At 50.9% G+C, this 26,891-nt stretch overlaps 1 protein-coding gene across 2 annotated transcripts; it reads right to left on the bottom strand.

Annotated features, from left to right (window-relative positions):
* TRPV2 (transient receptor potential cation channel subfamily V member 2) lies at positions 1-23,325 on the bottom strand. Of its 2 annotated transcripts, XM_084763726.1 has the most exons (16): positions 23,274-23,325; positions 22,776-22,835; positions 19,941-20,234; positions 17,739-17,872; positions 15,588-15,878; positions 14,183-14,481; positions 10,457-10,630; positions 10,030-10,185; positions 9,331-9,429; positions 7,471-7,541; positions 6,837-7,002; positions 5,209-5,275; positions 3,930-4,258; positions 2,871-2,998; positions 1,548-1,627; positions 1-225 (listed from the first exon to the last, which is right to left on the bottom strand). In XM_084763726.1, exons 3-16 carry the CDS (start codon positions 20,126-20,128, stop codon positions 137-139), a joined length of 2,271 nt encoding a protein of 756 aa, XP_084619852.1. In that variant the 5' UTR covers positions 20,129-20,234; positions 22,776-22,835; positions 23,274-23,325; the 3' UTR covers positions 1-136. The 2 variants fall into 2 exon arrangements, with proteins under 2 accessions (XP_084619852.1, XP_084619851.1); XM_084763725.1 differs by lacking the exon at positions 23,274-23,325 and having other exon boundaries at positions 22,768-22,957.
* Positions 23,326-26,891: the final 3,566 nt, after the last annotated feature.

Genomic DNA, 26,891 nt, shown 5'->3' on the forward strand with positions numbered 1-26,891 from the left:
ATACTTCTAGAAGACTTAGTTATGCAAAAAAAAATATTTTTATTTTCACCAAACTTCAGTAGGCTCAGGTGTGGCTGGGAAGAGTCCCTGCTCTACCCTGCCAGCCTGCTGCTGCATCTGGGACATCAGTGGGACGTCAGTCGGTCTGCAGAATCTGGAGCGGCAGATGGTCTTTCTCTGAGGCACGGCTCTTCCCAGGGTTAGAGGTCGGGTTCTTCTCATAACCTGCAGACAGATGAGAAACACCGTGGCTTTGTCCTCCGTGTATCCCCTGGAAGTAGCTGCCAGGGAAACCAGAGGGCCACAACCATGAAAGCCCGCCATGTTCTGGGTGTAACAGTCAGTCCTGGCCAGGCATGGTGGCGCACGCCTTTAATCCCAACACTCAGCAGGCAGGGGCAGGCGGATCGACATGAGTTCGAGGCCAGCCTGGTCTACAAAGCAAGTCCAGGACAGTCAAGGCTACACAGAGAAACCCAAACCAAAGAAAACCAAAAACCAAAACAAACAGTCATTCCTGGCGCTCCAGAATCTCCTGACCCCTTCCACAGGCCACTCAGGGGTCTCCCACAGAAACTCAAAAGTCTCAGAGCATCGGATGAGGAGGGATGGGCAGAGGTACCACATCTGGGTGTGAAGGGTAGAACTACCTACATGCTACCTGCTAGGGCAGCCCCACGGATGTTTCCAATCAAGCTGGTGTGGCCAGCACACAGCAGGGTTTGGGATTGGGGTTTGGGTATGGAATACCTGGACCAGACAAGGGGCAAAATTGCTCACTATCCTGGCATTGTCTGAAGGGATAGAAAAAGTAGAAAGGGAGCCTTGCCGTACAGACAGGAGGCAGGAAACCAGCAAGCACGGAGCCACCTTGTAACAGGTCACAGGTGATGGTATGAGGGAAAGCGTTGGAGTGTTTGTGGGGAAAGAGAAGGGAAAATTGAGGATAACCCATGGAATCTGTCTGTGGAGAACATCCCTGGGATCAGAGGGAGGGGTCGGTTTTGGTAGAGGCAGCGAGGTGGAGACTGGAAAGGCTGTTAGAGTGCTAAATGCCAGAGACTTACAGGAAGTGATTTACACGGTAGGGCTTAAGTGGATGGGGCTTATGTAGTGGAGGAAATCTCAGGTCTAGTAGGCTGGCCAGACAAAGCAGTGACCCAGGGAGATGGCACCTGTGCCATAGGGGTGTGGCAACATACTTTGTAACTTGCTCCCTTGCTGGGAACCCAAATCCACCCAGGCCTGGACCAAGGGTGCAACTGATAACCAGGGCAGGGAGAAGACAGCCGAGAGGCCAGTGAGGCAGAAGGGCTGAGAGCTGAGAATCTTCCCCAGACAAGCCAGCAGGGTGGGCTTGGAATTGAAAGGGACTAAGACACCAGTCCCCACAGGAGGAGCAGGTGAGGGCACAGCTGCAAAACAACCACAGGACAGGGCTCTGAGTCCCATCAGGCCTCTCAAAGGCTGTGTTGCCAGCAAAGCCGCAGCACATGCTTCCAAGAACGGGGGCAAGGGTTCTAGCCCCAAGGCTACTTACGACTCACCAGTGATGCCTGCTCCTGATGGGTCCTCAGATAAAGTGGGAAGCGTTTTCTCCCATGCATCCCAGTTCACTTCCTCCACCCTGCGGTTGACAAAACAGCTCTGAGGTTCAGGGAAATTTGCAGCAGCCCAGCAGGCTTTGCCCAGGGAAGGGAATACACACACACACACACACACACACACACACACACACACACACACACCTCCTCCCAGTGGAGTGTACAGATAATGAAGAAGATGGTTTTGTTTTCTTTGCTTCTGCCCTCCGCTAACAAGGCACTAGTCCACCCACACCCCACGGGTTCTGTCCCTGGGACTCTTGATTACGGCCCCTAAGGCCAGATGTGCCTTCTCCCCAGCTGTTTCCCAGAGTGACTAGAGGCCAGGGAGTGAGATCAGGTGTATCTTTGTGCTTCCGGTTCTGGGTTCTTTCTTGGCTGCTTGTCACGAGTAAAGCCTCATCTTTTCCCCTGCTCAGCTGCTGCCCATAAAGGTACCTGCTGTGGCTGGACATTTTGTCACCACCTCCTCTTTCGTAGTGATTCTGTTTTCTCTAAACATTGAAAAGCTTGGTTTCCGAGCCAGGTGTGGTGGTGTACACCTTTAATCCCAGCACTTGGGAGGCAGAGGCAGGGGGATTGCTGTAAGTTCAAGGACAGCCTGGTCTACAAAGTGAGTCAAGGACAGCCAAGTTAACATTAAGAAACCCTGTCTCGAAAAACCAAAAAAAAAAAAAAAAAGGCTTGGTTTCCGTGGAAGGGGATGTGGAAACTGTAGGGATGAGGGTTGCCATAGTGACCCCAGAATACTGGATTCTTGACCAGAGCAGAAGTCAGGAATCACCAGGGAGGGACCTTAAATTCATACCACTGAGATGGCAGGCTAGACAGGCTTAAGGCGCAGGAGGTGGCAGCAGGGCCAGGGAGTGGGGGAGAGGGATCTCTTAGATCCAGCATCCCTGAGCTTACTCGCCCAGATAGCATGCTCTGCCTCTCCCACCCCACCTGGCTCCTGCAGCCTTTCAGGAACACTATCCTGAGTCAGCCAGGCCCTGCCCTGCCCTGCCCCTGCCCCTGCCCCTGCCCTGCCCCTGCCCCTGCCCTGCCCTGCCCCTGCCCCTGCCCTGCCCTGCCCCTGCCCTGCCCTGCCCCTGCCCTGCCCCTGCCCCTGCCCCTGCCCTGCCCCTGCCCCTGCCCCTGCCCTGCCCCTGCCCTGCCCTGCCCTGCCCCTGCCCCTGCCCCTGCCCTGCCCTGCCCCTGCCCTGCCCTGCCCTGCCCCTGCCCTGCCCTGCCCCTGCCCTGCCCTGCCCTGCCCTGCCCACTCACCTGAAGCACCAGCGCTCATCAGGAGTACCGTCCCACCTGGTACCGACTTTCAGCAACCTCCCTGCGCGGTGCTTCTTCCTCCGGCACCACCAGTAACCATTCTCCATCTCCAAGACAGAGATGGCTTTCTGGGGACAAAGGACACATCAAACAGCATGGCCCGGGACCCTGCCTAGAGGAGGAAGAGCCCAGGGCAAGGGGAAAAGATGCCTTCACAGAAATTTACAGTATATATGCTGAGCACACAAACTGGGATCTAGCTGCAATATTTTTCCTGTGGGGCACAAGGTTCCAATCCTCCCAGAATCTCAGTCTCGCCATCTGGGAACTAAGGGAAAGACGCCTCAGGTGGTGTTTGAAAAGTCAACACATAAGGGGTCCTCAGTAGTGACATGTTCCTAAGCACTGCCTACCACATCACCTCTCTCTCAGCCACATATACACACATCAGGGCATGCCAGACCCCACCGGTGCTGGCACTTGAGGCTCAAGGAGAAAATGGCCCAATAGCCTGGCAGCAGAGTCCAACCTCCAGAGCAAGACCAAAACCTACACAGCCCTTCTCTGAACAAGTAAGACACAGCTAATGCTTCTGTGCAGGGGTGAGGGGACGCCACATCAGACCTCCTCCCATGTCTATCTATATTTTACCTATGTGGACCTCAGGAGGGGCCTTTTTCTTGTCCCCTGCTGGATTTGTTGTGCACAGTCCTATCGGTCAGAGGCATTGAAGACTCGTATTCAACCCTGGTAACTCACATCTGTGATCCCTGCACTCACAAGACTGAGGCAGCAGGATTGCTGTGAATTGGAGGCTGGTCAGATATACATAGTGAGACTCTTATCATGGCAACGGACTCAATGAACACCTACTATGTGTCAGGCACCATCCTGGACACTTCATACTCCTGAGCTTATTTGACCCTCACAACAACCCTATGCAGGAATGAAGGGCTACAATCTAGGGGCTGGTCCTGCTGGGCTGTGCCCATGTGCCTGGATCCTGGACCCTCAGCAGCCTCCCCTCGGGTAGGGGCTGGGCAGCTCACTTGGCAGTACCTGCAGCTTCCAGATGCTCCAGCTGTCGGTGGCAACGCTGTTGACAGTCTCGCTCATGAGGGCAATGAGCATGTTGAGCAGCAGGATGTAGGTGAGAAGGATATAGGCCAACAGTAACAGCAGCACCACCCCGCGGAAGCGCAGCTTTTCCTGGAAGGCCAGCTCCCCCATGCCGATGGTGAATTTGAAGAGCTCTAGCGAGGCGTCCACAATGCCCTCATATGGGACCTCTTCCTTCTCCTGGCCCAGCATGGGACTTTCTGTCACCGTGGCGTTGTCAACTTCAGAGGCTTTGGGACTTCCGGCCTTCTGGCTCAAGCTCACTAGGGCTGTAAGTAAGTGGGGAGGTTGGTCTCAGTCTAGGGGGCCCACCAGGCAGTCTGCAGGGGCGGCCAGAAGCGGGTATTTGGACTGAGGAGATGACTCGGTGGGTAGAGAGGTGCTTGTGCTGTGAACACAAGGCCCTGCGCTTGAATCTCCAGCATCCATGCAAAAAAAACTGAGCACAGGCCCGGCAAGATGGCACATCAGGTAAAGGTGTTTGCCTCCAAATCTGACAAGCTGAATTTGATCCCCCAAGTTCCACTTAATGGAAGAAGAGAACCTCTTATAAGTTGTCTTCTGAGCCACACACACAAATAAATGTAAATTCTAAAGCTGTGGAGCTGGAGAGCTGGCTCAGTGGTTAAGAGCACTGACTGCTCTTCCAAAGGACCAGGGTTCAATTCCCAGCACCCACATGGCAGCTCACAACTGTCTGTAACTCCAAGATCTGACACCCTCATACAGACATACATGCAGGCAAAACACCAATGCACATAAAATAAAAATAAATAATTTTTTTTTTAATTCTAAAGCTGAGCATCACAGAGATAAGTAGATCCCTAGAGTTCACCCGACCATGCTAGTCAGAAACCAGCTTGCTTCAGGCCAGGCACAGTGGCCCACTCCTTTAATCCCAGCACTCTGGGAGGCAGACACAGGCAGATCTCTGTGAGTTCGAAGCCAGCCTGGTCCACAAAGTGAGTCAAGAACAGCCAAGGCTACACAGAGAAACCCTGTCTCGGAAACAAACAAACAAGCAAAACCCAGCGAGCTTCCAGTTCAGTGAGAGGCACTGTCTGTCTCAAGGCAATAAGACAGGGAACAATAGCTGAAGACACCCAGCTTTCTGCTCAGGTCTCTCTGCATGCATGCACACAAGCTCACAGACCCCCATTCACACACATGCATGCAGTACACATGAACACACACATGCAAAGTTTAAAAAGGTCTTTACCTACAGCAAAGCCGAAAAGGAAGACTAAGTAGACCAGCAGGAAGCGGAGCAGGTCTCGCAGAATGACCTAGAACACACAAGCCCAAGGGGGAAAGCCCAGGTGAACGGCCCACAGCATTCTAACCCCAGACACCATAAATAGAGTTCCCTTGCGCACACATACACCCCTCCCACAGCCTGTGTGCACAGGTCAGTCTGAGCACAAGGAGACTTTAAAAAAAATTGCCTCCAGCTCAGTGGGTGAAAGAATTTGCCGGCATGCATAAGGGCCTGACTTTGAGCCTAATCGCTGAGCCATCTCTCCAGTCCCTATTTCGCCAAAATTTTTTAAACCCCAGGGACCCATACTGCTTGCCTCCTCCTCCCCCACCCCACCCCCACCCCACTTGGCCTCCTCCGCTCTTCATCCCCTGACTATTCTTGAGCATCCCTCGCCCCACTGCTTCTGGCTCTTTGCCTTCAGTTTTACTGTTCCCTCTGAAGAGGATGCTTCCTCCTCCACTGTAAGGTGGCTGACTCATTCTTCCAGGTCACCACTAATGGACTCTGAGGTCTAATCTCAGTGGCAGAATGCTTGCCTGGCTTGAATAGAGATCCAGGTTCCTCCTCTTCCTCCTCTTCTTCTTCTTCCTCCTCCTCCTCCTCCTCCTCCTTTATGGTTTTTGAGACAGGGTCTGTCTGTGTAGCCTTGGCTGTCCTGGACTCACTTTCTAGACCAGGCTGGCCTCGAACTCACAGAGATCCACCTGCCTCTGCCTTCCTGAGTGCTGGGATTACAGGGGTGTGCCACACAACTGGCCCAGAGTCCATCTTCTACACTACATAAAAAAAACAACTTAACTTCTGCCCCGCCTTCAAGCCTGGCATGGCGGCACACGCCTTTAATCCCAGCTCTCTGGAGGCAGAGGCAGGAGGATCTGAGGTCGAGGCCAGCCTGGTCTACAGAATGAACTCCAGGACAGCCCGGGCTACACAGAGAAACCCTGTCTCACTCAACAAGCCAAAATGAAACAACCCTGTTCAGGAAAGATTTTATTCACCATCCCCTCTAAACTGCTGTCTGCCCCAGGCATCCTCCACTAACACTGTCCTGTGTGTTTCCTCTGCAGGGTTTTGTAGTCAGCAGCATCCGGGGCTGTTTTCTTAGCACTTTTCATTACCCACACTGGAACACCAGCTTCAGAAGAGCAAAGACATATCTGTTTTGTTCACTGCTGTGTTCTCAACACTTAGAAAAGAGCCTGGGCCACAGTGGGTGCTCCCAAACACTTGTGAAATAAATGGGCGCAGACCCAAGCAAATGCCCCGATGCCCCAGGGCTCAGGAACATGGATAAGTCCGAGTTGATCTGAAGCCACCATGTGTTACAGATGTTAACTGCTTGCCAACCAATGTCTGTGTCTGCTTCTGCGTGTGTGTGAAGCCGTCCAGCTACGTGCACAACCACACCTGCAGTCATGTTGGGTCAGTGTCTGGGTAAATGACACATGGGCAAACAGCTTGTGCCCTTTTCTGCTCAGGTTAGCCGTAGAGGGTAGCTCCATCTTCATAAGGCCGGAAGGAGTCTACTGGGAGATGCGTCCAGCCCTTCCTAGTCTGGCTGTACCTGGTCCACCCCCATCTCTCACCTTCTGGATCATGACACTGTAGATGCCTGTGTGCTGAAAGCCACGTGTATAATAAAGCAGGTTCAGCCAGCCCAACACCAGGGATGACACGAGCAGGGGCAGGTACCACTCAGTCTCTATGAAACGCAGCACCTGGGACAGCACTATGAGTAGAGCCTGGAGAAGGCTGGACAGGGGGGAACAAGATCTGGGTCAACTTCCAGGCCACTTGGCCATATCCCCCCAACTCCTATGAGACTGTGCCAACCACCACTGACTGCCTCTGCCACCTCAGACGAACTCCATCTGTCTGGAGCTGGACCCATCACAGCCTAGCCTCCATCATAGGCAAGTTATTTATTTATGCTCTGGGCTTCCTACTTGTAATAATGACACCTGACTCAAAGAGTGTCTTCAATTTTTGAGACACTACATAGAAAGAGGGTCCACAAAGATGGGAACACGAAAGGTCCCAAGCTGCCCAGCGGCCAGGACTCCCACGCCTGACATACACTCCCATCCTCCCTTCCTTCCCCTCCTAGAACAACTTGGGGCCCTGTGTCCCAGCCTCTACAGCTAGCTTGGTGTACTCTGCCACACCTGCCACACCCAGACCTCAGAGGCAGGATGGGAAAAGGAGTTCAGACTCACGTACAAGAGGATTTCAAAGTAGCTGTCCATGAATGACATCCAGATGAACAGGCGACGGCGCCAGAAGTACCACAGCTGTGGAGGAGAGAGGTCAGGGCCTGAAACTTGCTCTTCAGCTCCTAGTGCAGCCATGCTGCCCCTGTGGCCTGGAGTCTGGGTCCCCTACTTCTTGCTTCCTGGTATGGCAACCTGGCTATCACCACCTGGAGGTGTGTGGCTAAAACTAACATATTCTCTCTCTCTCCCCCTCTCTCTCTCTCTCTCTCTCTCTCTCTCTCTCTCTCTCTCTTTTCTCTCTCTCCTCTCTCTCTCTCTCTCTCTCCTCGCTCTTTCTCTCTCTTCTCTCTCCTCTCTCTCTCTCTCTCTCTCTCTCTCTCTCTCTCTCTCTCTCTCTCTCCTCAATATGTAGTTTGTCTTGGCTAAGTTTTATGTCAACTTGATTTGATACAGGCCAGAGTCATCTAGGAGGAAAGAACTTCAGCCAACAAAATGCCTCCATAAGATCAGGCTGCATGCAAGGCAGTGGGACATTTTCTTAATTAGCCAATGATGGGGGAGGGCCCCATCCATTGTGGGTGGGGCCACCCCTGGGATGATGGGTCTGGGTTCTATAGAAAAGCAGGCTGAGCAAGCCAGTAAGCAGCAGCTCTCCATGGCCTCTGCATCAGCTCCTGCCTCCAGGTGTCAGCCACTTTTGGATTCCTTCCTTGGCTTCCTTCAGTGAACTATGATTCAGTATCCTGAATGTAAGCTAAATAAGGCCCCCCACACCCCCATACCCCACCCCACCCCTCGCCCCAGTTGCTTTTGCTCACGGTTGCTTCATCACAGCCATGATAAGCCTAAGATGTAGCCCCAACCTGCCCTTGAACTTGGGGTTCTACTGCCTTAGCCTCCCAGTTACGTGGGACTGCAGGCATGGACCACCACGCCTAAGCAAAGGACTAGCTTTGCGGCTGGGGCACTCACGAGCCCTTCTGAAAGCTGAGATAACTTTTGATTCTCTTCACAAATCCACAGCCAAGGGCTGGCGAGAGGACTCAGTGGTTAAGAGCACTGAGTGCTCTTCCAGAGGACCCAGGTTCAAATCCCAGCACCCACATGGCAACTGTCTGTAACTCCAAGATCTGATGCTCATAGACATATATTCAGTCAAAACACAAACGCGCATTAAAGTAAAGGTAAATTAAAAAAAACAAATCCATAGCCAAGTGCATACACCTTCAGTCCCAGCTACTTGGGAGGCTCAAAGAGGAAGATCACTTGAACTCAGGAATTCAAAGCCAGCTTGGGCAAAACGGGGACCCCTGAACCCCATAGACCAGAAGGTGAGCCTGCATGCTGGGCCACAGACGGGAGGAAGGAAGGAAAGGTCCGTTCTCTCTGCCTCTCCCTGGCATTCTGGGTAGCATCCTATAATCTAGCCAACCTGAGTTTGGTGCCGCATTCTGCCCCTTCTGAGAAGGTCCCTCCTGCAAGTCTGCCTCCAGACTGAGATGCTTGCCATGGGATCTGCATTAAGCCCCACCGACCAATTGCTTTCTGTGCTCCCAAGTGAGGAATGCCCCAGCCGGCTGAAGGACATGAGACAGAGCCTTCCAACTTGATTTCTAAGGGAGCAGAGCCTGCACTGCCAGAAACACAGAAACCATCTGCCATCCCCACAGGTCCCTCAGAAAGCATAGCAGGAAGAGCCCCAGGGCCCAAGAAGGCAGGGCCAGAAATCTCCACTCTGTTGAGGGTGGGCATGGGGCTCTGTTTCCCCCACAGTGAAGACGGTATGCTTAGCTCCCTGTAACGTCCTGGTTTGCTTCTTCATTGACTGGGAGCTACATAAGGTGGAGAAATAGGAAGGACTCCTTACCTGGCCCAACAGGAGGTAAATGCCCCCAAGCAGAATCAGGATATGGCCCAGCAACAGCATGGATTCCCCAAAAGTCGCTTTTGATGAGGGTATGGCTGACTGAAGAGACAAACACTCCCATAAGGCCTAAAGTCTTGGGTCTCACCCAACAGCTAGCTGCCCAAGAGCCTCAGGGGATGATTGTGAGCCTACACTACGGAGAGGCTACCCTGAGCATCAGAGGGGACACGGGCCCTGTCCCCAGTCCCTTAGAAGCATAGGATACAGTAGTTATTTGTATTGGGCTTGGAGCCAGATTTTCAGGTCATCTCTACCGATGAGAATTTTTTATCCCCTTAGGTAATACAGTCAACTTTTCCCTCACCTCAATAGTGAACTGAGGGTGGCAGTCTTTTACCCTAGAGGCTGGTGTGAGCAGCCATTACTTAACACATGGCTGGCCACTTAGACTATTGACTCAACATCTGGCTAGCCTTCAGTAAGAGTTCACTATCATTGCTGTAGTCACCCTAGGGGACCGTTTCCAGAAGAGCTCTGGGTACACCCCTCAAGCCACCTAAGCCTCAGTGTCCTCTTTGGCAGGATGGGATGCTGCTCCTTGGCCCTTCTCACTCCAGGGTTGCTGCAAGCAGGTGTGTCCTGGGACAGCCCCCCCCATCACCCCCCCCAGGACTGCCCGCCCTCCTCCCCCACTCTTGCCTTCTCCAGGGAAGGCTGGTAGTAGGCAACTATGGTGAAGACAATCATGTAGACCAAGTAACAGGCGAAGTTGAAGAAGAACCTTGGGATAAGCCGATCCCATTTCTCCTGCAGAAGCTTGTTCAGTGGCTCTAAGACCACCATGCGGTGCCGATGCTGGTGGGGAGGGGGAGGGAGAGTCAAAAGCACAGTGTGGGGAGGGCACAGCTGGATAGATGGTATGACAAGCACCTACTTCGTGGCGGGCTCCACGGAGGGCCAAGAGAAACGGAGAGGAGCAAATGGGGAACCAGTTTCCAGACCCAGGGTCCCTGAATAGTGCCCCCCCCCACCTGCCTCCATTCCAGCCCTTGTCCTGAGAGGGATGTGGGGCTTGCCTTCAGCCAGAGCCACCAGGCAGACCTAGTGGACAGCCCCGTGGACTTACCAGGCTCTTGCAATTAAAGGCAATGATTTCCAGCACTGAGTTCTTTTCCCAGCTGTCCACAGAGGACAGGTCGTACAGTGATACCCGGACAGGACCGTAGCACCACTCGGTGAACTTTCGAGAAAGGGGCTGGTACTGTCCTGAGAATTCCCGCTGCAGGATGTGCCTGAAAATCTGCAGAGTACTCCCATAAGCTCACCTGCTAGTTACCCTCCCTGCAGTAATGCTGTGTCAGGGCTGGGCAACACTGAGCCCCTGCAGAGGACATAGGTCCTAGCATGGCTCAGCTCTTACATACAACCAACCAAGATCTTACATACACCCAACTGTCAGGTTTGCATTCCTACATATGCACAGCCTGGTGGGCAGGCTGGCTCTTTCTTCTCCCATCCTGCCCCAAGGATTTCTTTCCTGAGTTCCTCAGGTAGATAGCACAGAGATCCCAGCTGGGGGGATTTGAAATCAGAGATCACCAGCTATGCCTATGTGTGCACTTCTGTAGTCAGGATGCAGAAGGTTTAACAGACTAGGAAGGAGTCCCTACTCCAAAAAAGGTGAAGAAGTCTTTTGATTTCACACACAAGGAATGAGGACAAGGAGGATGCAGATTGGGAGGCAGCTTCCACAGGCCACAGTGCCAGGCCTTTCGAGATGTTTGTTTGTTTGTTTGTTTGTTTGTTTGTTTTAAATGTGCATATGGGTGTTTCAACTGCATCACATATGTGCAGTGAGTGCCCACGGAGGACATAAGAGGGTCTCAGACCCCCTGGGACTAGAGTTATAGGCAGTTGTGAGCCACTGTATGTGCATCGGAAATCAAATTCTGGTCCTCTGGACTAGCAGCCAGCGCTCTCAACCCCTGAGCCATCCCTGCAGCCTCAGCCAAGCCTTTAGACAACACAGAAAAGTGCACACACTCCAACAAGAGCAGCTGGAGCTGAGAGCAGGAAATAGTATTAAAACTCTTATAAGTCAGGTCTCAAAAAAACAAAAATAAATACATAAATAAATAACATTTTGGGGGGGGGGTTCCAAGACAGGGTTGTTTTGTGTAACCTTGGCTGTTCTGGACTTGCTTTGTAGACCAGGCTGGCCTAGAACTCAGAGATCTGCCTGTCTCTACCTCCCGAGTGCTGGGATTGCAAGAAATTATTATTTTTTTTTTAAAGCTTACAACGAGAGAGAAAAAAAAATAAATGTCACAATGGACAAGACCTGCAGAAAATCAGCCATGCAGTGGTGATGCACACCTTTAATCTCAGCACTGGAGAGGCAGAGGCAGGTCATCTCTGAGTTTAGGGCCAACTTGGTCTACAGAGCAAGTTCCAGGACAGCCAGAGCCACATAGGAAAACCCTATCTCAAAAAACAACAAACAAACAAACAAATATGCAGAAAATCTAATAGCAAGACTCATAGCAAATTAGAGAAAAAGAGGGAAAAGGTTGTCCTGTTAGTGTGAATGAAAATGTCCCTCAGAGGCTCAGGTATTTAAATACTTTGTCCTAGCCGGGCATGGTGGCGCACGCCTTTAATCCCAGCACTCGGGAGGCAGAGGCAGGTGGATCGCTGTGAGTTCGAGGCCAGCCTGGTCTACAAAGTGAGTCCAGGACAGCCAAGGCTACACAGAGAAATCCTGTCTCAAAAAACAAAAATAAATAAATAAATAAATAAATAAATAAATAAATAAATACTTTGTCCTACCAGGCTGGTGGTGCAGTTAGGGTGGGTATGGTGGGTGTGGCCTTTCTGGAGGCCTGTAAATCACTGCAGGTGGGCTTTGAGCTGTAAAAGCCCAGTGCCATTCCCAGTTTGTCCTTTTGTTTCCTGTTTGGCTGTTAAGCTCTCTTTTCTTGCTGTTCCAGCACCCCGCTTGCCCCTGAGGGGGATGGAGCCATCCCTCTGGAATCCTATCTCCTTCCTTCTCTAAGTTGCCTTGGTCACAATGTTTTATCACAGCAGCAGTGCAGTGACTAATATAGCTGTCTCCTGGGGACCTGGAGAGATCAGTTCCCAGCACCCACGTGGCAGCTTGGGTCCTCCATAATTGCAGTTCCAGTGGACCCGCCACACCCTTCTCTGCACGCCACAGGCAGCAGACATTATCCCAGGGCACATATGTACATGCATGCAAAGCACTCATGCACATAAAACAAAAGTCTTTTTTAAAAAAAAAAACATTCTCTCTGCTCGGTGGTGATGGTGCACGCCTTTAATCCCAGCACTTGGGAGGCAGAGGCAGGTGGATCTCTGTGAGTTCGAGGCCAGCCTGGACTACAGAGTGAGTTCTAGGACAGCCAGAGCTCTTACAGAGAAAAACCCTGTCTCGAAAAACCAAAAACAGAAAGCCAAAACCAAAACCAAAAACCATTGTCTCCTAATAATGAGAGAGAGAGAGAGAGAGAGAGAGAGAGAGAGAGAGAGAGGAGAGAAGAGAAGAGGAGAGGAGAAAAGAGAGAGGGGGGGAGGGGGAGGGGGAGGGGGAGGGAGAGGGAGAAGGAGAGAAACAAAGAAAGGCAAGCCAGACATGGTGATGCACACTATAATCCCAGCACTCTGGGGCAGCAGAGGCAGGCAGATCTCTGTGAGTTCGAGGCCAGCCTGGTCTACAAAGTGAGTCTAAGACTGCCAAGGCTATACAGAGAAAAGAAAGAAACCCTGTCTTAAAAAGAGAAAGAAAAGAAAAGAAAAGAAAAAGACTCTTTCAATTTTAATAATACTCCCAGTGTTTGGAATTCCACCGCTGAGGAGGTCTTAGGCTCTAATAGGCAAACTTACTATATAGTTGTTCAATCTACAGCAGCATGGCATCCAACCGCCTTCTGAATAGTTATATCTAGACCTCTAAACAAATACTGTGCCCATCCACAATCAGAGAGCTTCTTTTTGCAAGGAACAGAAGTAAATGCAGAGACTCGCGGCAGCTCAGGGTGCCGAGAATAAGTGACCATTGAGTGCTCTGCCCTACACATGACATTTATACTACCCTACCCCAGGCTCAGGGAACATTTCAGAGGAGAAGGCTGGAAATAATATTAGAGCCAGGAGATGGGAAAAGGGCTGCAAAATGCTATGCTCTGTGTATAATAACATAGCCGTTGAAATCATGATCTTCAGCCTGCAGTGGTTGTACTGCACTAAGCCTACACAAGAGTGGGCCTGTCGAGCCGGCCATGGTGGCGCATGCCTTCAATCCCAGCCCTCCAGAGGCAGAGCCAGGTGGATGGCCATTGAGTTCCAGGCCAGCCTGGTCTACAGAGGGAGTCCAAGACAGCCAAGGCTACACAGAGAAACCCTGTCCGGGGGCGCAGGGGTGGGGGTGTGGGGGGGGGGGGGGGAAGAAGACTGAGCCTTTCAACAGAAAGCACAGTTTGGAAAGAGAGGACTCAGAAGACCTTACCCATCCTACTGAACTATTGTCTACTGGTACATCCTTGGGGAGAGGCAGTCACTGGCATCCTGTGAGCCTGCCAAGTACCAATGGTACCAATGGATAATTTGAAACCGATGATCGGCACAAATGGCCCTGGTTAAACTCAGCTAAACAAGACAAAAGAAAAAGATCTGAACGTGAGAAAGGAATGTAAGGGGCCGACGTTGACAGGGAAGGGACGGAGATAACGAAGGGTCCAGGGAGAGAGGAACCAGAACACATTATATCCATGTGAGAATTGTCTGCCTGAATCCATCTGCAGCCAAGAGAGGCAGGGCTAAGGGCAGCACTCACCTCAATTTTGCCTTCCTTGGCAGCTAGCTTCAGGGGTGTGAGGCCTTGATGGTTGCATATTTCCTCCAGCTGCACTTTGGGGCAGAGGCGGGCCCCCATTTGGAGAAGCCCATCGTACATGTGGGTCACCAGGGCACTGTTCTCAGGCGAGTTATCTGCAATCATTACCAGAGCGTGCAGGACGGTGTTGCCCAGGGAGTCAGTAGCCTCCAGGCTGGCAGGCTGGTGTGGGTTCTCCAGGAGGTAGGTCACCACATCCCACTGCTTGGTGCATGCAGCCAGAGAAAGAGGTAGCTCACCTGTGGAAGCAGATCTCGGGGAATAAGAGGCAGCCGACCAGATCCACCCCGCCCCCACCCCACCTTGCCTCTTTACATTTTTGATACAGTCACTTCCCCTTAATTAGAATTCTGCTTCTTCAGGTTGGTTTTGACTTGTTAGGTTGCTTTTGTTGTTATTTGGGTTTTTTTTGTTTTTTGTTTTTTGTTTTTTTTGCTTGTTTTGCTTTTATTTTATTTAATTTATTTATTTATTTTGCCTTTGGTTTGGTTTTTGGTGGTAGTTGTGGGTCAGGTGTTGTTGCTGTCATTTATGTATTTGTTTTGAGGATTTGGGGAGGGGTCTTAAAAATGGAACCCAGGGTGATAGGGCAATAGGTCATTTAATAAAGTGATCGCCACAGCAGGACACGATGGCATAAGCCTTTGATCCTGGCCCTCGGGAGGTAGAGGCAGAAGGAACTCTGAATTTAAGGGCAGCCTGGTCTACAAAGCAAGTTCCGGGACAGCCAGGACTACACAAAGAAACCCTGTCTCGGAAAACAAAATGCAGAGGGGGTGGGGAAAATATCTGAAATCAACTTCTGGCCTCCACCCTCCCTGGCACACACATGAACACGTATTTATCTATATACCCCCCCACACACACACGTAACTTGAAACAGTTGAACCCAGGGCCCTCTGCACCACTGAGCTACACCAAGTCTGCCTGCTGAGTCATAGCCCAGCCCTGTTCTTTTTTGTTGTTGTTGTTGTTGTTTTGCTTTGTTTTGTTTTTCGAGGCAGGGTTTCTCTATGCTATCTTGGCTGTCCTGGACTCGCTTTGTAGACCAGGCTGGCTTCGAACTCACAGTGATCCACCTGCCTCTGCCTCCCAAGTGCTGGGATTAAAGGTGTGCGCCACCACGCCCGGTTCACAGCCCGGTTCTTGCAGCCCGTCCTCTCCTCAGTCTATACTCGGGTTCATGCTGAGCTTCTCTAGCTAACAGAGGATTAAACATCTCTTTAAACCAGTTGTGATGTGGTTAGAAGCAGGCAGACTGGGGCTAAATCGGCCTGTCACTAACCACGTGACCTTGGACGAAGCTTGACGCACTCTGTACCTCAACTGAGAAAAGCTCCCTCACCAAAATAGAAGCAAGTTCCTTGGTGCTTTTGGAAGAAGCGGCCATAGGCCCGGATGTGAACATTGGCTCCGTTCTCTACCAGCAGTTTCACACACTTCAGGCTCCGCTTTTCTATGGCAATATGCAGTGCACTGTGGCCTCGGTAGAAATCGTCGGTGCACTGGGCGTTGACGAGGGGCTGAGGATTGCCAGACTCCCTGTCGATCCGCAGCAGCGGCAGGATGCAAGCGTTGTCCCCGTCCTGGAGGTTCAGCACAGCCTTCATCAGGCACGTCTTTCCGGTGGAGCCCTCTGCAAGGAGAGAGGGGAAGGCACAGGCAATACTCAGACCCAAGAAGGCTTGGACCATCTGTCAGTTTGTACAGCAAACTCAGGCTCCAGAGGACCCCGTGAGAGGATAAGAAAAGGTGGCTGCTATAATCAACTGGTGACAACACAATTTGGTTGCAAGATATTAAGGCTCCAGAGCACAGGCAATAACATACCAACAGGCCTGACTACAATTTCTACCTTAATACCAAGTTTTAAAGTTTGTTGTTTTTATTCATCTATTTATTTTTTTAGTTTTAGTTTTAGTTTAGTTTAGTTTTGTTTTTGAGACAGGGTTTCTCTGTGTAACAGCTCTCGCTGTCCTAGACTCACTTTGTAGACCAAACCAGCCTCGAACTCACAGAGATCCACCTGCTTCTGCCTCCTGAGTTGCTGGGATTAAAGGCGTGCGCCACTATGCCGGACAACATAATTCAATACATTATCTGTGTGTGGGTTTGTTATTGTTGTTGTTGTTGTTGTTTTGTTTTTTAACATATTTTATTAATTTATTCATATTACATCTCAATTGTCATCCCATCCCTTGTATCCTCCCATTCTTCCCTCCCTCCCATTTTCCCCTTATTCCCCTCCCCTATGACTGTGACTGAGGGGGACCTCCTCCCCCTGTATATGCTCATAGGGTATCAAGTCTCTTCTTGGATTGTTTTGGTTTTTTGAAACAGGGTTTCTCGAATAGCCTTGGCTGTCCTGGACTGGCTCTGCAGACCAGTCTGGCCTCAAACAATGCAAGCAGTTGTATACAGGCCGTGGTTGGTTCAATGATGGCCTGTCTACACCAAGGAGAGCCCCTGCACCATGAAGCTAGGTGCCGCAGCTCACGCCTTGCAGCACTCAGGAGGTTATGTCGGGAGCCTAAGTCAAGTCTGAGCTGCATGGTGAGATCCCATCTCAACAACCGAATAAATAAATTCAGTGTATCCAGTGGAGAGGGGTGTAGCATATTATAAATTATTGTGTATGGCAACTCTTTATATGTCTGTTTTTTGGTTTTTTTTTTTTTTATCCTGAAAAGATGCCAAGCTATTAGCAGGCCCAGATGACAGGCTGGTTTGGGTGTTTTTTTCCCCCCCTTTACACAGGATCTTGTTTGTTTGTTTGTTTGTTTGCTTTTCGAGACAGGGTTTCTCTGTGTAGTCCTGGCTGTCCTGGAACTCACTCTGTAGACCAAACTGGCCTCGAACTCACAGAGATCCACCTGCCTCTGCCTCCCGAGTGCTGGGATTAAAGGCGTGCGCCACCACGCTTGGCTTTGGTTTGGTTTTGTTTTTTTCCCCAGCTTCACATATTTCTTTACCATTTGAATCTTCTAGCATACATATATTTTTTCCCTTTGGTTTTTGTTTGTTTGTTGGTTTATTTGTTTGTTTGTTGAGGATTTGTTGTTGTTGTTGTTGTTGTTGTTGTTTGGTGGTTGGTTTTTCAAGACAGGGTTTCTCTGTGTAACAGAGCCCTGGCTGTCCTGGAACTCTCTTTGTAAGCCAGGCTGGCCTCAAATTCGCAGAGATCTGCCTGCCTCTGCTTCCTGGGCGCTGGTATCACGCCCCAGGTGTTTTTGCTTTGTTTTGTTTTGTTTTTTACTTTTTAATTTTATTTTTATTTTATAGTGCATGCAGGCCCATGAAGGCTAGAAAAAAAGGGATCGGATCTCCTGGAACTGCTTTCACAGGTGGCGGCTGGCTTCCATGTGGGTGCTGGGAGTCTAACTCTGGTCCTCTGAAAGAATAATCAATGTTCTCAACCTCTGAGCCATCTCTCCAGCTGTGAGAACAGCTGCCTCTCTGATCCTGAGCACAAAGGACACCACAGGGCAGGAGCTACCTGTGTATGCTGAGTCCGTGAGGTACTTGCTGGTCCGGCTTAGGTATTCTGGCAGTCCAGCCAGCTCCTCCGGGACGCCCCGGGAGACCACACTGAAGAGTCGGTCACGGTCAAATCGGTTTGGGTCCTGCTGGCTGTGAAAAATGTTTCTCGTGTTAGAGAAAGGCCACAATCACTCCTGCACAAAGCTTTCTCATGCACGGAAGCGTTGTCAGGTACCCCTGCAGCACTGCACACCCCCAGGTTACACAGGAACTCTTTCAAGGGCCTCTCTCTCCTAGGGCTCCAAAAGCACAGAGCTCCTGCTGAGGAGAAACGCATTGGGGGCTTTAGTCTGCTGCAATACTGTGGCTCTACTCATTCCAGGCAATTTTCAGCATCAAGTTTGTCATCTTTTATTTATTTATTTATTTATTTATTTATTTATTTATTTATTTTTGAGACAGGGTCTCTCTGCTTAGCCTTGGCTGTCCTGTGCTTACTTTGTAGACCAGGCTAGCCTCGAACTCACAGCGATCCGCCTGCCTCTGCCTCCCGAGTGCTGGGATTAAAAGTTTGTCATCTTTCCAAAGACCCGTTAGCCACAGGAGCCATTTCAGCTCTCACACCTTATAGTGGCCCTTGAGCGTCGGCGCGGGTCTGGACAGGGTTGTATGTGGTGCCTGCAGACTAAGTGGTGCGTGAGTCACTGGCTTCGAAGATGAAATGGCATCAGGGATGGAGAGGATGCAGGTACATAGCTCAGCAATAAAGTGTTCGACTGGTTTGCATAAAGTCCTGGGTTCGTCCCCAAGCCCAGCAAAAAGCCTGAGAGAGGCTCTCCTCCCAGAAACCAGCTGTTCATTAGTTGAGAGGAGTCTGTGCCCTGTTAACCTGCTCTCCAGCCCTCCATGTAGTGAATCTTGTCCTTTTCTCCACTAGGTAAACAAGCAAAGCAGCTTACGCAAAGTCACATAGAGCACAGCTAGAGCCGCCATGGGGGCTGCCTAAAACCAGGCCCTATCTCTACCCCAAGAGAGGGGCTGGGCGGGGCAAGCAGGATGTTTCCCAGAGATAGACTACCATGTCCACCCAGCATTAGCTATCCCATGCTGCCCATGGCTTTACTGGGAAGCCACACTTCTGGGAAATCTCTTCTATGGAGCCCAAAGGAGGCCTCTTGTGGCTCACGGACACAATCTAGTGTTCTCTGTGATGGGGACAGTTGTGTAGCTCTGTCTCCTTTGCAGGCTAGTTAACCTCTCTCAATCTGTTTTCCTCTTTGAAGCGGGTCCAGGACGGCCAAGGCCACACAGAGAGAAACCCACACACAGAGAAATGGCCACATGGTCATGAGGGCCTCTGCCGAAGCCCTGTGGTCTGTCTTCTTGGAAAATATGGCCACTTGGACTGTGCTTCCTGCCACCAGGGCAGCAAGCGTGGCCTTGGGATAGGGAAGCAAAGAAAGGTATAGACTAGGGCTGCAAAGGGCATCGTGGAGCCCAGTCTGTCTCTACTAGGCCAGCCCTGCTACCCACAGATGCTTCCTGTTAACCTGAATGTGCTTGTCACTGAATCTAGCAACAGCTCTCCAGCACAAACAACACAGTGTGCCAAAGCTGATGGCCACATCTCGGGGGCCCGAGCAGGGAGACATGGGCTTTCCTGGCAGTCTTGCTGGCCCATGAGGATTCTGGGAAGCCAGGGGCAATGCGCTAGCAGGACTGACTAGAAGCAGGCACTCCCCCAGGCTCACTGTCTGAATTGGTAGCTCGAACACAGGGGACTCAAAGCAGAGATGACTATAGGGGGAAGCCCATTTTGCCCGGTTCTCAGGGTCCTGAGTGACTGTGTCACCCATGGAGCAAAGCAGAGATGCACCTAAACCATTTCCAAACATCTTTGACTCTCTCTCCCTGGATTCACTATGTAATCCAGCTACCACTGTCAGTTTCCACAGGGACCATAACGGGAGGGAGCCAAAACATCAACAAGGGATATCTGCTTGTCAGTTGCCCCCTTGGTTTGGGATGAGGGTATCCCTACCAAAAGCACAATCTTGGCACAAGGCCAAGAACGGAGAACATTCTGGAAGAGGTAACTTTAGAGAGCAGTCAATCTAGCTAGGCTATGAGGAAGAGCCACTTGCGACAGACTGGCCCCTGAGTGACTTGGAGTGCTGTGCGGGAGCCGCTCTTGTCCCAGCTCCACCCGCTGCCTTACCTGGGACCTAGTCTCTTCCTGTAGTTGAGATTCACTTTGATCTGAGGGGAGAAATTCCGGTCCTCGCCCTGGAAAGGTGATTCCATGGGGGGCGGCTCATGCTTCCCTTTGTTCACCTCGGCACTGCTTTCTTCGTCTCCGTCCGACGTCTCCAGCCTAAAAGCTGGAGGGCTGGAGGGTGAAGTCATCCTGAGAGAGGAAGATACTCCTTACAGCTGGACCGTCTGTGGAGATGGAGATGTTAAGGCTCCCCTGTCTCTCTCATACCACGGTGGGGTAGGGTCTGGCTGGGGCCTGGAGAAGGATGACATTGAGAAACTGAGAGCAGGAGCTGCGGATAAAGTGCAGGAAATAGAGCCCTTGTTTACCTTGCACTAGGCTCTGGCTTGTATGCCCAGCAAAGCATAAGCCACCTGCAGCCAGCCAAGGCCAGGTGCTAGGGAGATGGCTCAGTGGTTAAGAGCACTGGTTGCTTTTCCAGAGGATCACGGTTCAAGGCCCAGCACTACGCGGTGCCTCACAACCCTCTGTAACTATAGTTCTAGGGGAGCTCATGTGTTCTGACCTCTGCTCGCACACACGCGGTGCACACTCGCACACAGAAAATAAGTAATAAGTTAATAAAGTAAATTGTAAAACGAGAAGTAGGAGTGGGCTGGAAAGATGGCTCAGCCGTCAGAGGCTGGGCTCACAACCAAAAATATAAAAGCAGGGGCATGAGGCTCAGAAGTTCAGGATCATCCCCAGTTACTCGGAGATTGAAAACAGCTGGGGCCGGGCATGGCGGCGCACACCTTTAATCACAGCCCTCGGGAGGCAGAGGCAGGTGGATCGCTGTGAGTTCGAGGCCAGCCTGGTCTACAAAGTGCATCTAGGACAGTGAAGGCCACACAGGAAAACCCGTCTCAAAAAACCAAAAAAAAAAAAGAAAAGAAAATACTCTGTCTCAATAAACAAACAAACAAATAAAAAGAGGGATAAGGAAACAGCTCAGTCAGCAAAGGCCTTGCCGCACACCCAGGAGGCTCTGAACTCAGATCCCCAGGATCCACACGGAAAGCCAGACACTGAGGTGTATCTTTTAACTTCAGCAAGGAATGACAGAGGCAAGGGCCTTGCAAGCCAGGCAAGCTGGCTGAACTGCTGAATTCCGTGAAGCTGAGAACGATGAGGAACACACTCCATCCACATCTACCCTTGCCCACACCAACATAACAAAAAATAAAAATAAATAAATAGAAGAGAGAGCCATGCCTGATGGTGCATGCCTTTAAAAGCCAGCATTCATTCAAGAGGCAGAGGCCAGCCAGGTCTACATAGTGAGTTCCAGGACAGCCAAAGCTCTACACATGTTTAAAAAAAAAAAAAAGGCGAGGGGTGGGGGAGGAGCATGCAGCTCCACAGTGCAGTTAGCCCTACCGGAGGGGAAATGAGCAGTGAAGGAGAAAGGCAGTGTCATAAGGATGTACTGGACAGCAGGGACCTAACAAGATTGTCACTTTGATAAAATCCCACAGAACTCATGACTGTCTTTAGCTTTCCCCTGGGAATTTCCAACATTCAAGAAGGCTCAAACCCTATTTGCAGGTAAGAATGTGTTCACAACCCCACCCTTTCTCTACATGACATCAAGCCCAGTACCCAATGGTTCCGTTGTAGCCTGGCAGTGGGGGCGCACACCTTTAATCCCAGCCCTCGGGAGGCAGAGGCAGGCGGATCGATGTGAGTTCGAGGCCAGCCTGGTCTACAAAGTGAGTCCAAGACAGTCAATGCTACACAGAGAAAAACCCTGTCTCGAAAAGCCAAAAAAAAAACCACTTCAATTGTTGGGCCAAGGCAGGCCACTCAGCCCCTTATTCTAAACCAGGGAGGTCTCCAGGGAACCACTGGCCTATCACACCCTTCCTTTTGCTGCCAGAACAACCCGTGGCTCAGAAAAGAGAAGCGACTTCCCACCTCCTTTTACGTCATGACGCCCCTCTTAAGTGCTCAGGGCCCAACTGCGTTTCCAGTGTGACTCATATCTGAGGAGGCATCGGATGCAACCTGTGCAGGGGCTGTAGAGCTGGCGAGCTCTATCTGCCTTGCCACCTCAGACTCCATACTGGGTTAGGAGCTTAGCTCACAGCTAACCTCACCCCTCAGCAGAAGCTACAACCACAGCCTCCATCACGTGGCCAGGGCTGGGACCTAGTGAGAGCAGGGGAGCCTCTGTCTCCCCCAGAGCGCAGAAACGCAGAAACGGAAGGAAAGAATCAGAGCCTGGTCAGGAGACAGTGGAGGGTGGGGGTGGGGTGGGAGAAGGGGGTACGGGGCGGGGGGCGGGCGGGGAGCAGGTTAGTAGAAGGAAAGAACAGGGCTAAAAAGAGGAAATGGCAGCTGAGTGGCCTGGGCCCACTCTTCAAATTGTTACAGGATCCAGTACCCTCAAAAAACTGGATGGGGCGTTTTCCACAACAGCCAGGGGGGACCCTACTGGCTACCTCCACTAGTATTTATGACCCCCTACCTTTCTGCCCACAGTAGGGCACGGATAGCCGCCTTTCCGGCAGTCCAGCTTCTATCCTTAAGCAAATCGTGGCCGGTACCGCCTCTGACACCTTTCCCAGCACCCCGCAGCAACAACTGTCTCCCTGGCTTCTACCCTACCTCCTGAGGTCCTCATTCTGGCAGCAGAGGAAGAGGCCTGGAGGTTCAGGGAGCCAGAGCCCACGCAGACCTTTACTTCAGGATGAAGATGCGCTGAGAGCCATCTCCAATCATTCACTGTCAGACGTCCAGACGCAACCCCCCAGCCCCCAACCCAGGGCATCCTAAAATTACCCACCGACTTACCCAGCAGGCTGAAGCCACGGCGACAGAGTGCGAGCCGGGTTCACCGAACCTAGCGGGGCTCTCCGGCACCAGGGACAGAGAGGAAGTGAGCCTGGGAGGGGCGCGGCTCGAGGCTGACAGCAATGGGGTTGCGGGAACCTCCGCAGCCGCCTGGGAGCTCTCGCTCTCTCTCTCTGTGTCTACCCTCTACCTGATCCTCGCGCACAGTGGACAGTGCGGGTTTAACGCCGGCCTGTCAGGGACCAGTGACTGGCCATCAGGCTGATAAGCGGGACCACTGGCCACACCCTGCTTTGGGGAGACACGCCCTGCTCCTCCATCGCTGCACTTCCACCTCCACTCATAGCCACAGAAGCCCCTGGGGGCAATGAGAGGCAGTCCTAGGGTGCCTAGGACCTTGGCCTGGGTGGGAGCTGGCTCGGGTGTGGGATTCATGCCCCACTACACTGACGCCGTCCCCCATCCCCCCCCACACACACCCCCGCCCACGATTCTTACCACTATGTGCCCTCCAGTAGCCATACGGCTCATAGCTGGCTGACCCATAAACAGGGGAGACAAGAATGTGATAGCCTCAGGGAGAGAAAAGGGTTTGGCTAACATTTGTCCCAAGGAAGGCAGCCCCACCCAGCCAGCCATATTTCCATCTAGGGAAGAGTCCCTCAGCGTCCTGACCCCGGATATTTCCCCAAGGCTGCAGTTTCCATTTATAAAGGCACTTCCAGAAGCAGCCAGCAGGTGGCGATAGGGTGGCTAACAGGAATGGCTGAACTTGTACTACTATACAGCCCTGTGTCTGCCGTGAAAGCAAGGACCATCTCTCTCTCTGTCTCTCTGTCTCTCTGTCTCTCTGTCTCTCTGTCTCTCTGTCTCTCTGTCTCTCTGTCTCTCTGTCTCTCTGTCTCTCTCTCTCTCTCTCTCTCTCTCTCTCTCTCTCTCTCTCTCTCTCTCTCTCTCTCTCTCTCTCCCCCCTCTGTGTCTCTCTCTCTCCCTCCCTTCCCCCCTTCCTCTCTCTCCCCTCACTCCTCCCCTTCCCTGGAAGACCTCATATCCAGCATTTTGTCTGATTGATCCAAAACAGTAGTTTCTCTCTCCTGTGAAAATTCCACTACCTCCAAGCCGGTCTCCTTGCTTCTCTGTTGCTACACTCACACGGCCACACCTATTCTTATACCAACTAAGGTGGCCTGCTAAAAATATAAACCAGGGTCCAGCATTTAGCTTTAGTGGTAGACTTAGTGGCATGTGCGAGGCCCTGGGGTTGACACCTGTAAGCAAAGAAAAACTAAACAGCAAAATAACCAACTAACTAAATAACTAATAAATACATAGTTACCCCACTCCTCTGTTCAAAGCCACTTTTCCATAGCACTAAGAGTAAAATGAAGAATAAATTAATAAAATATATTTTAAAAAAATAAAATAAAAATCCTGAAAAAAAAAAAGAATAAAATGAAGACTTCATACAACATGCAGTCCAGAGCCTGTCCCTGCTACACTCCCGACCTGTACCATCTAGTCTGGCAGCCATTAGCCGCAGCAGCTATTCAGATTTTACTTGCGTTTAATCTTTTTTTTTTTTTTATGTTGTAGAGGAGTTTATTAAATAAGCCTGGGGGGGGGAGGGAGAAGGGGTACCCCAGAAAGAGACAGAGACAGGAAGAGAGAGTACAGAGAAAGAAGGGGAGGAAAGAGGCATTTAATCTTTTATCTGAGGCAGGGACTTGATATGGAGACCGACTGTGGCAATCCTCCTGCCTCTCTTTCCACAGTGCTGCAGTTACAGCTGTGTGCCTCCATAGCTGGAGGCACCTTTCAGATGAGTCAAAATCCAGTAAATACTAGCTGGCATGGCTCTAGATGCTCTGAATGCTCTTCACTCTCCCCAATGTGTCCTGTCTTCTCTGTGGCACAAGCTTTCCCACTTGCCAGGAGCAGTAATACACACACACACACATACACACACACACACACACACACACACACACACACACGAAGACACACACACATCACACATTCAAGCATGCACACACATATATGCATGCATTCCAACATGCACACACACACATTCACACAGCTGCAGCACCACACTTAGCTCTAGGAATTTCTACTTGTTTGTGTTTCTTTGTTGGTTTTGCAGTGCTTGGCCCTGAACATGCCAGGCAAGCCTCTACCACCACTTCCCGCTCTATTCTCTCAAAGATTAAACATCACTTCCTCTCAAACTAGGTGTGGTGATGCACATCTCTAATCCCAGCACTCAGGAAGCAGAGGCCAGCCTGGTCTACAAATAGAGTCTAGGACAGCCAAGGCTACACAGAGAGACCCTATATACAAACATCTACAATTCCAGTTCCCAGGGTTCCAACATGGTCTTCTGGCCTCCATGGGTACCCGGTGTCCACATGGTGCACAGACTTACATTCAGGCACTCGTCATACGATAAAATAAATGTGTTTAAATGGAAATTGAGGAGACAATCTTGTAAGCCACGCTGGGGCAGAAGGATTGCTGTGAGTTGAAGGCTAATTTAGGGTGGCCTGGAGTGTAGTGTGAGAGGGATCTCAAAACAAATAAACAGACAGAAAAATCAAGTTCCACTGACTTGAAAGGCCTGGGTTCATTAGCCATTGGAGAAACGCAAACCAAACCTACAAGGAAAGCAGGCTATGATGGTGCACGCCTTTAATCCCAGCACTCCAGAGGCAGAGAGGCAAGCAGATCTCTGTTAGGGGTCAGCCTAGAGAGTTCCATGACAGTCAGGGCTAAAGAGAGAGACTCAGTCTCAAATCAACAGGGCCTGGAGAGATGGCTCGACGGCTAAGAGCAGTGGTTGCTCTTTCAGAGGACCTGGCTTTTATCCCTAGCACCCACATGGTAGCTAACAACCTGCAGTAACTCTAGCTCCAGGAAAAACAATGCCCTCTTCTGACGTTTGTGGGCACAAGGCATGTATATCGTATATATACATACATGGGAGCAAACACACTTCTATAGAAAGTTAAAATATTTTTAAAGTTTATTTATAAAACAACAACAATAATGCACAGTGACTCCTGGCATGGAGGATCACAGCTGACATTCCAGGGCTCAGGAGGCTGACACAAAGGGATTTCAGGGATTTCCAGGCCACCGTGAGTGGTTGGATAAATTCCAGACCTCCCTGAGCTATAGCGATGCCCTCCTTAAAACAAACAAACAAATAAATAGAGCTTGGCATGGTGACACACACTTGTTTTGTGTTTGTTTTGTTTTCTTTTGTTTGAGACAGGGTTTCTCTGTGTAGCCTTAGCTGTCCTGTACTCACCCTGTAGATGAGGCTGGTCTCAATCTCACAGTGAGATCCACCTGTCTCTGCCTTCCTGAGTGCTGGGCTCCCTGAGCGCTGGGCTCCCTGAGCGCTGTGTGTCACTCAGGAGGCTGAGGCCAGCTTGACCTACAAAGAGAATTCCAGGACAGCCAGGGTTGTTACACATAGAAACTGTGTCTCGAAAAATAAACAAGTCTTGGCAAGGACTTGAAGGAGTTGGGACCTTGTACATAGCTGAAAAATGATAAAAATGTACTGGCTGTTTCTCCAGAAGATTAAATATAGAATTAACATGTGGCCCAGAAATTCCAACCTTAATCATGTAAAAAAATGGAGCACTGGGCATGGTGGCTCATGCCTTTAATCCCAGAACTCAGTGGGGCAGAAGCAGGCAGATTTCTGTGAGTTTGAGGCCAGCCTGGTCTAGAAAGTGAGTCCAGGACAGCAAAGGCTATACAGAGAAACCCTGTCTAGAAAAAACAAAAACAAAAAAGGAACATGCTAGCACAAACACTGTGTGCATAAATGTTATAGCAGCAACATTATCTATAGGAGAAAAGGGAGGAGCTATCAGGAATTTGAAGAGAAGGAGACCTCTCACTTTGGAATCTGGTTGAAGCTGACAGTCAAGAATTCTGGGTCAATGGGCTGGAGAGATGGCTCAGAGGTTAAGCTCTTGCAGAGGACACAGGTTGGATTCCGGGAGATCTGGGGTGTTCTTCTGACCTCTTCAGGGCCCTGGCATGCTCATGGCACACACACATACATCCAGGCTTAAACAAACATATATACCCAGCTCAAGAAAC

Source organism: Acomys minous, assembly GCF_964271855.1.
Source record: "Acomys minous genome assembly, chromosome: 16".
Lineage (NCBI taxonomy): Eukaryota > Metazoa > Chordata > Mammalia > Rodentia > Muridae > Acomys > Acomys minous.

Bases quoted from the DNA above. Each gene is read 5' to 3' on its own strand.
- TRPV2 (XM_084763726.1), bottom strand. From the start codon at position 20,128: ATGACTTCACCCTCCAGCCCTCCAGCTTTTAGGCTGGAGACGTCGGAC. The intron at 15,879-17,738 runs GTAGCTCCTGCC...CTCTCCTTGCAG, and splicing joins CACGGACTCAGCATACACAG to AGGGCTCCACCGGAAAGACG. The intron at 226-1,547 runs GTGAGTCGTAAG...ATCTGTCTGCAG, and splicing joins ATCAGGAGCAGGCATCACTG to GTTATGAGAAGAACCCGACC.